This window comes from Medicago sativa, chromosome 4 (assembly GCF_051527215.1).
Source record: "Medicago sativa cultivar Bolivia chromosome 4, Bolivia_mono, whole genome shotgun sequence".
Taxonomy (NCBI): domain Eukaryota; kingdom Viridiplantae; phylum Streptophyta; class Magnoliopsida; order Fabales; family Fabaceae; genus Medicago; species Medicago sativa.
In genome coordinates this window covers 72,769,693-72,782,508 of record NC_140752.1, presented here as the reverse complement: position 1 = coordinate 72,782,508, position 12,816 = coordinate 72,769,693, and the positions used below count along the sequence as shown (strand labels likewise).

General features: G+C 32.9%; 1 protein-coding gene across 3 annotated transcripts; it reads left to right on the top strand.

Moving 5' to 3' along the window:
* Positions 1 to 4,289: 4,289 nt before the first annotated feature.
* Positions 4,290 to 12,816, top strand: LOC146931618 (wax ester synthase/diacylglycerol acyltransferase 4-like). Of its 3 annotated transcripts, none has more exons than XR_015006770.1 (6): positions 4,290 to 4,534; positions 4,663 to 5,235; positions 6,048 to 6,401; positions 6,491 to 6,628; positions 10,935 to 11,137; positions 12,358 to 12,816. XR_015006770.1 is itself a non-coding variant. In XM_085703124.1 (5 exons), exons 1-5 carry the CDS (start codon positions 4,352 to 4,354, stop codon positions 11,082 to 11,084), a joined length of 1,398 nt encoding a protein of 465 aa, XP_085559250.1. In that variant the 5' UTR covers positions 4,290 to 4,351; the 3' UTR covers positions 11,085 to 11,436. The 3 variants fall into 3 exon arrangements, 1 of the variants encoding a protein (XP_085559250.1); XR_015006769.1 differs by lacking the exon at positions 12,358 to 12,816 and adding an exon at positions 11,250 to 11,436; XM_085703124.1 differs by lacking the exon at positions 12,358 to 12,816 and having other exon boundaries at positions 10,935 to 11,436.

The following is a 12,816-nucleotide window of genomic DNA, read 5'->3' as shown; positions in this document are numbered from 1 at the left end:
ATTGCATGCATGCCTTTTGGATTCCTTACCCACCTTGTGGAGTGTTAGTGACTGAATTGTTACCAGAATTGGCTCGCACGACCTCCAAATCCTTGGCTTGTTGAAACTCATTTTAGACCCGGAGTTTCACAATGTCAATAAGTTGTTTGGAGACTTGATACAAGATGTCATGTATCCCCATCTTAATATGTTATCTGTTGAAAGAAGTTGTTTCGAGACTTGATACATGATGTCCTGTAATTTCTTTTGCTTTAAGCGATTGGCGTTGAAGCAGGAACTATGTCCCTTAACTGTGAGTTCTATAACTTCTCCAGTAGAGCGTTAGGTACATTTGTTTCTGTGTTTATGCTACTCTAAGCAATGCATAAATAAAAGTAGAAAGATAAAAGGATAAAAAAATGTGAAATAAGCTTTTTTGATTGATTGAACACGTTCAATTTAGTTCAATTTCCATTCGGCTAATTGATTGGACACATTCAATTTAGTATTGCAACTATTACCTACTAGCCAAACGACGTGGCTTCTGATGCTTAAATCTCCATTCGGCTAATTTTGTGGATGTTGCATGATCACTTCTTTGTTAGTGAAATTATGGCACCCCACGTTCAATTTCAATTTTCTCTTCTTGGCATGATCGATTGACAGTGTCCTTAGTGCGCAAATCTACTAGATATCATGTCTTCTCCTTCATTCCTCTAGTGATTAGTGGTGCTCAGAGTAGAGATCTTGGGTTTGTCGCGTCATTTTCCAATACCATTATGTTTTGACTCAGTTTTAAGCTTTTGATGACCCTTGTTCTGAGTTAATGGTCTTGAGAAAGAATCAACTCCCTCGCTCAGTCGTGTTAGCATTGCACATACTTCACTCGGTTGAGAGGCTTCCTCGCCTAATAGTGTAATATCTTATATGTCGAGTTCGGCTAACATGATAATTATTTTTAGATGTAAATAGTCATTTAAATTATTTTAAAAGTTCATTTTTGTCCCTAAACTTCAAAATTAGTCAATTTTATCCCTTAACTTATTTTAAAAGTTTTAATCATTGAAGTATATTGAGTTATGTGTTTTTAATCATTGAACTAAGTTCTGTGTACAAATTTAATTGGTGCTTACTTATCCTTTTGTCCATGAAATGCACAAACAAGATAAGTTCACATTGTCCTCTTAAGCTCATAATGAGGCTAAAAGTGGGTAAATCTCTGAACGACATACTGCCATTAAAGCCATCCAAGTAACAAAGAATTTGGTCATCCGGTCAAAACCAAGAGATTCATAGTTTACTCCAGTGGGAGGTGAAGATTTACCATACCTACTATGAAGCTAATATGTGGTGCGAATACTCTTACAAATATAAGATGTTGCTTGAGTTCTTTGATTTTTTTTGAATCTCGTTCGACTCAAATTAGTCATTTATTGTTAGTTGATGTCGTTATGATGAGTTTTCCTCTTGCTTTGGCCCTCTAGTTAAAAAAGAAAAAGGAAGCCATTTGTTGTTACTTTCATCTAAGCCTTAGTTTTGAGACAACAATAACACTTAATATTGACACATAACCACCAACGAACCAAAAGGCATTGTTTTCAAATGCTCAATTAATTTTCCTTGCATGCCTTTCGTTGTTAAAGTAGTGACATTCACTTATTGATCAAAAATTCTGATTGGAAAGCTAGACAAAAACTTAGCTAATTAAATTATTAATTAATAACATAACAACTGAGAGCTACCTGTAGAAAGATTTTTGCTCTCCACCCAGCACAAATCACTCGCACCCTGCAGCGTTGTCATTTTTACCCTTGCGCAAGTTAAGTCACGCTGCGCACCTTGACTTGCGCAAGTTATATATTATGCGTGACTTAACATGCGCTGCGTGAGTTAACTTGCGCAGCGTTAGTTAAGTCATATATCAGCAACACATAAACACATTTCCCTCATTTCTCCAACTTTCCAACTTCATTGTTTTATTATGTTATACCATTATGCGTTATGTTTTATTATGTTATGACATTATGCGTTATTTTATTCCGTTGTTTTATTATGTTATTTTTTCGTAATATAATTATGAGTTAATGCTTGATTGAATGTATGAAAGAAGGATTGAAAAAATAGGGAAAATAGAGATTTCTGCCTCTTCTGGTTGTATGCACAGAGTGTGCGTGAGTTAACTCACGCATGTGCTACTGGCTGCGTGAGTTAACCCACACAGTGTTCACGCATGTGCCACTGGCTGCGTGAGTTAACTCACGCAGTGTTTACCACCTGCGTTACTTAAGTTGCGCAACGCATGTTAACTAACACATACATTTACACTTGCGTTAGTTAACATGCGCAAGGGTAAATATGGAAGGGCTGCAGGGTGCGAGTAAAATGTGCTGGGTGGAAAGCAAAATTCTTGTAGAAATACGTGAGCTACTGAATGATTTCCACACTTAGCTTGGCCCATTAAAGAGTTGGGTAAATAATGGATTATTACTACAATTGAAGGTATCTACAAACAATTTTATAAAACAATTTTATACATATAATAAAGGGTCATGTTAACTTGTGCCCTAAGGGCACATGTTAAGGAATCCAAAAAGAGCAACTTTACATTGGAAAACATAACATTTTAATTTTTAAGAAGTTGACTGCACGACTTTTAATAGGTATATTTCTATATTGAGTTCCTTAACATGTGCCTTGAGGGCACAAGTTAACATTTGCCTATAATAAAAGACATCAGAAAACGTCAATTATCATTTCAAAGCTTTAATTAGGCTACAATATTGGTTGTAGGAATTAAATGTTGTCACTACCATCCCAAAAAACGTGTTTTTTTTTTTTTTGTTTTTTTTATTTATAAATCAAATACGGTCTCAATTGAAATTAGTGTTTCTAAACATTCAAACTACTACAAAAACCAAAGTCATCCCTATCAACTAAAAAATCATTACAACCAAAAAACCAAATCTTGGCAAAAAAAAAATAAAGAAACAAATGCCTAAAAAAACGAAAAAAAAACCATCCCTATAATTTTTTGACTATTTCTTTTACCATTTCACACTTTTTAGAGGCCCTTCATTTGTTCGGATTTTAAAATTTAAACCTTTTTACATGTTGGAATTCTAAAATTTGAAAAAACAAAGGAGCTTGCAGAAGTGTGGGGTGGAAAAAGAAATTCACTGATTTTTTGGATAGATATGATGGCTTAATCCCATGAAACACAACCACATCCAACCAATGAGTTTTTATATTTTCTTTGATGCATTCAATTATGTAAAATAAATATGTTTCCGATTTTTTTTTTTTGAAAAACAAATATGTGAATTACTGAAGATAGAATTGGCAAATTATGAAAGCTGGGTTATGTAAAGCAAACCACTAAGAAAAAATTATCAATGACATCTTCGGTTCAATATGATCTCAACTTTAATTGACTGTTTATGAATAAAAAAAATTAACAATTCATACTAATTAATTTCAAATAATGATTATTTTAAATTACATAAATTAATATATTTAATAGTCAATGATTGAGTTGTAGCAGGTGAAATTTACAATGCCAAGTAGAAGATCTAACTATATTTTTTTTTATTAATTAATTAACGTTATTGTGTATTGTGATTCATGTAAACAAATTAACAATTCATACTAATTAATTTCAAATAATGATTATTTTAAATTACATAAATTAATATATTTAATAGTCAATGATTGAGTTGTAGCAGGTGAAATTTACAATGCCAAGTAGAAGATCTAACTATATTTTTTTTTTATTAATTAATTAACGTTATTGTGTATTGTGATTCATGTAAACGACCTTCCTTAATGAGATAAAATTTGGTTATTGTTGTTGTATAAGAATCAAACTCAGAACTCTAGAGTCTAAAACATGATACACTGCCCACCAACTTGCTTCGTATGAAATCAAATGATTGCTCATTTTTTTAAGAGAGGAATTGATTGCTCAATTATGTATTTACTATTTTTAGTATTGTAGAATAAGAGTCGTATACAATTGTAAAAAGATGAAGGATCTTTGTAAAATCATTTTGGTATAAATTTTGGACAATTTCTTTCTCATACTTACATTGTTATTATCTTTTTATTTTTCTCTCTATATTGTTTTTGACCGATAAAAAAAGAGAACAAGAACGTTGTCTCAAAAATTGTCACGAAATAATTGTACAAATATTATTAGGAGTTGTGTAATCGACTGATTGCACTTTGATATGACCTATAAATAGGAGTCATGTTAATTCACAACAAGAAAGTTATTTGCTGCTATAAGTACCCGAGACAAGTTTCAATATTTATACATTCAAGTTAATTAGTCTCTACTTTATAATAGGGTGCATAGTGCATATATAATACTATAATGGACAACTTTGAATATGTAACAGAGCCGGTTAGTCCAAGTGGACAATACTTTAACACACCACCCCTATGTTCATATGTTTTCGGATTTTTGGAATCACAAATTCCAATTGATGATTCTCAAACTATGTATTTGTTCCAACATGTCTTCTTACCTATCAATCCACGTTTCTCCTCCATAATGGTACTTTATAAGTGTTGTGTTTATTTTGCCTTAAAAGTTTCATTAATAAATACGAACATGTACATTTTTTTTTTTGTTGAGGAATACTAAGATGTACTTGTACATATATATTCTACATGTTTATATAGGTGAGAGACAAAGATGGCAAAATGAAATGGAAAAAGGTAGAGGTGAAGCCTGAAGATCATATGCACGTTCCAATATTCCCAAAAAGTGAATCAATTGAATTGTATGATCAATATTTTGATGATTATGTGTCAAAGATTATGATGGAAAGAACACCACAAGACAAACCCCTTTGGGAAATCCATTTGATTAAATATCCAACAAGCAATGCTGAAGGAACTTTGATATTCAAACTTCATCATGCACTTGGTGATGGTTACTCTCTCATGGGTGCTCTTCTATCTTGTCTACAAAGAGCTGATGATCCTTCTCTTCCTCTATCTTTTCCTTCACGCAAACCATCACACTTGTTATCTCCAAAGAAGGGCTTTTTCAAGTGGTTCCCTTCAACCATATTCTCCTTTTTCAATTCCTTCTCTGATTTTGGATGGAGCATAGCCAAAAGCTCAATGATTAAAGATGACAAGACACCTATATGGAATGGTGAGGAAGGAGTTGAGTCTCAGCCTTGTGTACTATCAAACCTATCATTCTCTCTTGATGAAATCAAAACAATCAAGTCTAAGCTTGGAGTGGTAAGATTGATTTATATATGTTTACAATTCATAAATTAGATCCTCTATCGATGTAGTATGGTGATTCAGCTGTATCGATCGCTAGATTGAGAGAGAGATTGTTGTACGAGACATAATGTTGGACGGTGAAGAACCAACACAAACATAAAGCAAGCGTAGCAAAAATAAGGATGTTGTGTTGAATGTGTGGTAAGACTAGAAGAGATAGAATTAGAAATGACAACATTAGAGAGGGAGAGTTGGGGTAGCACCTATATTAGATAAGATGCTAGAAACTAGACTTAGGTGGTTTTGGTATGTTGAGAGAAGACTTGTGAATTCTATAGTTAGGAGAGTAAATCAGATAGGGGTAGACATAGAAAAGCTATAAGAGAAACTATTAGGAAAAATCTATAGATAAATGAGTTAGAGAAAGACATAACTTCTAAAAGAACACTATGACGTCGTTTGATTCATGTAACCAACCCCACTTAGTGGGATAAGGTTGGTTGTTTTTGGGAACTAGGCTCAATCTATTAGAATAGGTCTAGTCTAACAGTCGAAGCCTAAAGAATTTCAAGGTCAAAATCATTCCGCTCGAAAACCAGTCCTCTCTAAGCCTAATGGTTGATACAACTGAAACATCATACTACAAAATTCTCTATAAATCTTGTAGTATCTTGAGCTGCAAAATCATATTGCAGCGGTAGAGGATCCAAGTTCATGCAATTTGTTGGGGTCACCTACACCTTAATTACAATTTTTCAATTGTGCTACTATATATGTTTCATCAAATTAAGCTAAATTATTTATAATTCTTTTTTGTACTGCAGACAATAAATGATGTGATTACTGGGGTCATTTTCTATGGAATTAGGCTATACATGCAAGAAATGGACAAAAAGGCAAGAACATCAAATTCCACAGGATTGGTGTTGCTTAGTACTAGGAATATTGGAAGTTACCAATCAATTCAAGAAATGACAAAGGCTGATTCAAAATCTCCTTGGGGGAACCATATTTCTTTCTTACATGTATCAATCCCCAAGTTAAGCAAGGCCTGTCTATCTAACCCCTTAGAGTTTATTTGGAAAGCACAAAAAATAATCAAGAGGAAGAGAAATACTTTCACTGTTTTTCTCATTGAATGGCTCTTAGATATGGAGCTGAAATTAAGAGGACATGAGGTGGGTATATATCTAAATTACATCCCAAGTCTTTTATTTATTTTTCATGTTTTTGAAATGCTTGAGCTTGCTATAAACATGTGTTGCAGGCAGTTGCTAAACATATCTATGGAACATTGAGAAATTCAAGTGTTGTCATATCCAATTTGATTGGGCCAGTGGAACCTATGGCTTTGGCAAACCATCCTGTGAAAGGCTTGTACTTTACAATGACAGGTGGACCTGAGGTAACCATCATCTTAACTCTCTATAGTTTGATACCTTCTCTATTTAAAAAAGATTAATTAACTAAGAATAGCAAAAGAGGTATGATTATTAATTAAAAAATCATTAGTTTTTCTCTTTTTACAAAAATAATATAAGCTTCATTCAAATGATAAGGTAATCACATGAATTGAATGAGATGATAAGAGATCCTCAGTTTGAATCTAACACTATGAATACAACAATGTTAAATCTTTTGAGGGAGAGTTTTTTCTCCATTGTGGTCCTACCTGACTTGATGGATTAGTCTTTGCAGTTGCTTATAAAGGATACTCGATTTAAAAAAAAAAAAAGTAATGATAGTTTAAACTAAAGATTACGCGTTGTAACATTTTTCATCCATATTTTGAGGTAAATACTAGTGATTAAGAAAACCAAAAACATGCTAAAGATACACAAAAACATTTCAAAAGCCAATGAGAAATTAATAAACAAAAACCTTATTCCTAAAAACCCAACAAATTTCTTTAACATATGACCAATGGTCAAGAATAATGTAAAATCCAGAGTCGTTAAATTCATCTATCTTTGAAAAAAAAAATTATTTGTCGGTGTTCGCTCATACGACTATAAGTGGTATGTGAGACCAATTCAACCACATGTTGACAAATAATTTGTGAGGCTAAGAGATGTTGATTTTTGTGATAGCTGCCATAAATTCCTTACTTAAAATATGGTACCGACAAAACGACCATTCTTAAAAATTTCATCAAACACATATAGTACAATCTTGAAATAAATTAAAAATAACAATAAACTACAAGCAAAGAAATATACAAGAAAAACATAAAAACCCCATCACAAACGGGCAATGATGGAGTGACAAGAACACAAGGTTACCATGGTGGCTTTCTAGGGGCGCTTTTTGCAATTGAGGTAGAAACCATATCAACTTTATTTAGAGGTGTTGAATGAGGTGGAAGACGATTAACTGGAGAGAGAGTCTTCTAATAATAATGAGCGTTGGTGGTTGAGGGAGAGTTGGTGTTTTGGCATCACAATAGGGTTGGAAAAGAGAGAAGAGAATGAGAGAAGGGTTATCAGTTTCTTACCGCCCACAAAAAGGAAACAACGCTATGAGAGGAAACGTTTTATCTCAACAAAACAGACAGAATATGTGAGTAAACCAAAGGAAAACACAATCTACGAAAGGAAAGTACTATACGTTAAGATCTATCTTTGACCATGAAAAACTCTAGAGAGCATGGACCGTAGAGTGATGCGAGAGAAGGGTTCAGAGAGAGGTGTAAGGATAAAAAACAAATTAATAGTTAAGATTACGATAACATTCTCACATATCTATAAAGGCAACTCAAAAGTTAACTACCAAGTAACTCTTTTTTGGCCGGACTTTTTCTTAAGACAAATTTACCCTAAACAACTCATTTATTTATCAATTTTAAATTTAAATCTAAACCATAATTATATGAAATTTGAAAAATATCCATCTATTTTTGTTGGGGAAAATAGACAGATATAATAAAAGAATACGACAGGAACACAAGAATAACATGGAAACTCCAAAGTGGAAAAAAAAAACCACGAACATTGTCTAATGACAACTAGATAATAACACTGTGAAAATTATTATAAAACTACCCTCAACCATCCCACAACCCCAATACAACAATACTCTTCAAATAAAATATCTAACCTAACCCGCACAACACTTCAACACAAGAGTTTAAGTGAAAGAAAAAAAAACAGATATAAACTTAAAGTGTTTCTGACTGGTTGCATCTTGTAACGAAGAAATTAATAGAACCTATATATAGGTATTCCACTGCTTGTCTTGCATTTCAAGAAACAACCTTGTGGCCTATAAGACTTGCCAAAGAGGAAAATTAAACAAGTGGAGGAATTACTTTGCTTGTCTTGCATTTCAAGAAACATCCTTGTGGCCTACAAGAATTGCCAAGAAAGAAAGTAAACAAGTGAAGGAACCACCTTGCTTGTCTGGAACTTCAAGAAATAACCTTGATTGTCTTGTATTTTAAGAGTCAACCTTACTTGTCTTGCACTACCTCTTCTTTATAATTCTAAGCAATGTATGACTTCTTCAACACGTGTATTTTTAACCAACAACAACAATATGTACCTTGCCTTAAAATGATACATTAACTTTCATTGTCATCATAAAAAATCATAGTACAAAAGAACTATTACTCCACCATAAAGAGTATAATCACTTGAAGCTAAACCACTCTAAAAAGTATAATCACTTGAAGACAATCCACTCCAAGAATACTTTACACTATCTTCTTTGACAATCATAGCTCAAAAGAACTATCATACTCCACTATAAGGAGTATACTTAACTCAAAACTAAACCCCCCAAGAATTTCCGCATGTCTAAATTCAGGCTGAAAAATTATGGTGCAATTTCAATGTTGGTAGGGTGCTCTTCAACCATTGACATTCTCTTACCACACACTCTGTTATAATGTTAATCCATGCACTTGTACTAACTCTCTACCAATACTCATCCTTTGCCATGACATCACGGAAATGTGATCATGACACACTTTCAATTTTCTGAAAATATCACCATCTCCCATAGTGAGGGAGACATGGCTAGCATTTGACTCGGAGCCTTTTTCTGAATTTTCTCCATCAGGACATTTATCCCTTTCATGCCCATGATTTCCACATTTCCAACATTTCAAAATCATGCCATTGCATTTCTTCACATAAGTCCCACCTTTAGCTACCAAAACTAAGTTTGATGAAGTGTTATCTTCACTTTCCAATCTTCTTTCTTCAGAATTTTGCTAGAAACATCTTCAAAGCTCAAAGTATTCTTCCCATATATCAAAACAGGCTTAATATGCTCACAAGATGATGAAACAGACCATATGAGTCTCAAGGCTATATATTCATCTTCAATCTCCTCTCAATAGTTTCTAATTAAGAGACCACACCATTGAGAGTACTTAGATGATAAAATACTTTCGTATTTTCATCAATGTGTAAGCTATGAAACTACTCCTTCAACAACAATCGATTTAAGATACCCTTTTCTAGATATATCCCTTTAAGTTTCTCTCGAAACTCCTTGGATGACGATGTACAAAAAACATTCGCAAGAATATTCTTAGCCAAAGACAAGCAAATTGTACTTGAAGCTCTAAAATTTAGTCTTTCCCACTTCTCATTGTCCATGTTGGAAATGGTTCCTTTCAACACCTTATCGAATCGTAACTGTATCAACACATCTTCGGCTTGTATTTTCTACAAATTAAAATTGATTCTTCCATCAAATTTCTCTGTGCCAAGCTTCATTGCACTTGAAAAGTTTGAAATTGCAGGAAGCTAAAACCTTTTCCAAAAAACACTTATTACACCCCACGAAATCGAACCTACATATACCAATTGTTGGTAAAAACAGACATATAGAAAATAAAAGAACACGGCAGGAACACGAGACTATAAAGTAGAAACTCCAAAGCGGAGAAAAAACCACGAACATTGTATAATGACGGCTAGAGAATAACACTGTGAAAATTGTTACAACACATAGACTATCCTCAACCACCCCACAACCCCAATACACCCACACTCTCCAATGAAAATCCAACCTACCCCTCACGACACTCTAACATATGATTATAAGAGAAATAAAAGAGTTAGATATAAACTTAAAGTGTTTCTAGCTGAGTTCATCTTGTAACGAAGAAATAGCGTCTATATATAAGCAGTGCTAGTCTTGCATTTTAAGAATAAGCCTTGTGGCCTTCAAGACTTGTCAAGCAAGTAAGTAAACAAGTAAAGGAACCACCTTTTGTCTTGCATTTCAAGAAACAACCTTGTGACCTACGAGACTTGCCGAGCAATACAAAGTAAACAAGTTAAGAAACCACCTTGCTTGTCTTGTACTTCAAGAAACAACCTTTTTTTGTTTTGCACTACCTCTTCCTTTATAATTCTAAGCACCTTTATAATTATAAGCAATTTGTAATTTCTTTAACATGTATATTTTCAACGAACACCAACAATTTTAGTTGAATAATTTTTTATAATTCAAATTTATATTCAAAATAGGTAAAACTAATATTAAAAAGGAACTAAAATAAGTTCATAAATATAAAAAATGCGGATAGACGTGACGTGCTTTTAATTTTAGTAGTAGTTTATAAAGGAGGTAGAGTCTTCTTATATTGAGGTTTTAAAAAAAATGCTAGTTAGCTTTATCTGCAGGTAATATTAATTTTTATTGAGATATACATAGATAATTGAGTTTATATAACATGCTCTCTTTTGTGGTTTCAGAGCATAAATATTGCAGTTATGAGCTATACAAGAATATTAAGAATTACTTTGAAAACACAGAAAGGTTTTATTGATGAGCAAAAGTTCAAGTTGTGCATGGTAAGAGCCTTTGAGGTCATATCCAAGGCATCAATGGAGATTCCCAGCTAAAACAAGGATTAATTAAACCATCTATAAAGAGAGGGCCAAGCGAGGCTTTCAGTGTGAGTTTGAAGATAAGTTTTATTATTTGTCAAGACTATTTTCAACAATAAGTTGGGAACCTAAATTTTTTTCTAATTTATAATAACTCTGTCTATGTTTTATGTGCCATAGGTTCTGAGCCATATGCTTGCCCTAATGAGCTACATAATCCAACCCATACCCATCTAATTATTTATTCATCAAAAAAGTTTAATATATTTATAGTACTTGTAAAATGTCATAATTTCATTTTTCGCCCATATTGTAAATTGTTTTACAAACTTTTAGACACTATAAATATAAGCATTATATTTTTTTATCCTTATTGTTAAATCATCCATGCATTGACTACTGAGAGTTTGTCTTGGCTATGAGGGTTTGAAGGGGAGGTGGTTTGCTGAAATGTTAAGAAAGGTAATTAGAGACGTGAGATATTATTGGACAAAGGTAGATATAATGTGTAATCAATTTAGAATTTTTTTTTTATTCATCATTAGACAAAGGTAGATCTGTTGCAAAAATAGTTGTAGAAGATATAGTTGAGACCAGGTTTCTGTTAGGACCAAGACTTCTGTTAGTCTGTCTAGTCAGCAACAACTTGTCAGGAGGGATTAACGTATAGAAAATGGTGAACATATAAAGGACCAAATTTCTTTCTTTTAATGGGAACTGAATTTAAAAGGTCCTAATTTCATAGAGACCTGAAGTATATTTAACTATCTTTTTTTCGTTGCCTATTGTGTTCATCTGGTTTCGAGGCTTATTATATTAGGTTTATATCGTGGCTTGTTATTTTTAGTCCCTATAAAATTAAAACTTTTAAGTTTAGTCCCTGCAAAAAAATTATTCACTTTTAGTCCCTATTTGCATTTTATAAGGACTATTTCGGAGGACTAATAGTATTCATTTTTGTAAAAAGTTTTCAAAATAGAGACTATTATTACAAACAACAATATTTTGGAGGACTAAAATTACCATTAAAATTTTATAGGGACTAAACTTTAAAACTCGTGATTTTGTAGGGACTAAAAACATATTTAACTCTTTAATAAAATATCATTGATAATCTGCACGCATTCCACTAGTTTCATAATAATGTAAATGAGCTTCAATAAGGTCAACAATGGTGTACACTATTTAGATCAGAACCAAAAAGCAAATGAGACAATCTCTTTTAAAAGAACACTCGATTTTATTACTTGATTGATGATGAAAGTCCATTATGAACTCTTATCTACAGGAGAAGGAAAACTAATGGAATTGCATGCAACAAGCCAACTCTCAAAGAGTTACATTTATCAAATCAATTGTTATTCATACGATAAATCTAGTGTATTTCTTGCAATAAGGTTAGGTGTCATGTCATTCAAAAAGACAAATGCATCACATGCAGGATAGTAACGTACCGAGTATGGGCTCCACAATGACCTAGGCTTGGATCATTATTTGAGAGTATGTCACTATTTTTTGAAAGCTTCTCAATAGACCCCTCAAAATGCTCACATACCTCTCAAATTTCGAAAAGAGCCCCTCTCGGTTTGTAACTCCCGATCCCTCTGATTCAGGAGTTAAGACCTTATATGTTCTCAATTCCATTTAATCTTGGATATGAAGTTACAACCCAAGAACATATCGGTAGTTAGAATCCGATACACTCTTGTATTAGACTCAAACAAAATTTACAGTACCAAACACATGA

Coding starts and splice junctions, on each gene's coding strand:
- LOC146931618 (XM_085703124.1), top strand. CDS start 4,352: ATGGACAACTTTGAATATGTAACAGAGCCGGTTAGTCCAAGTGGACAA. Junction 6,402..6,490: donor TGAAATTAAGAGGACATGAG/GTGGGTATATAT, acceptor CATGTGTTGCAG/GCAGTTGCTAAACATATCTA. Junction 6,629..10,934: donor CAATGACAGGTGGACCTGAG/GTAACCATCATC, acceptor TTGTGGTTTCAG/AGCATAAATATTGCAGTTAT.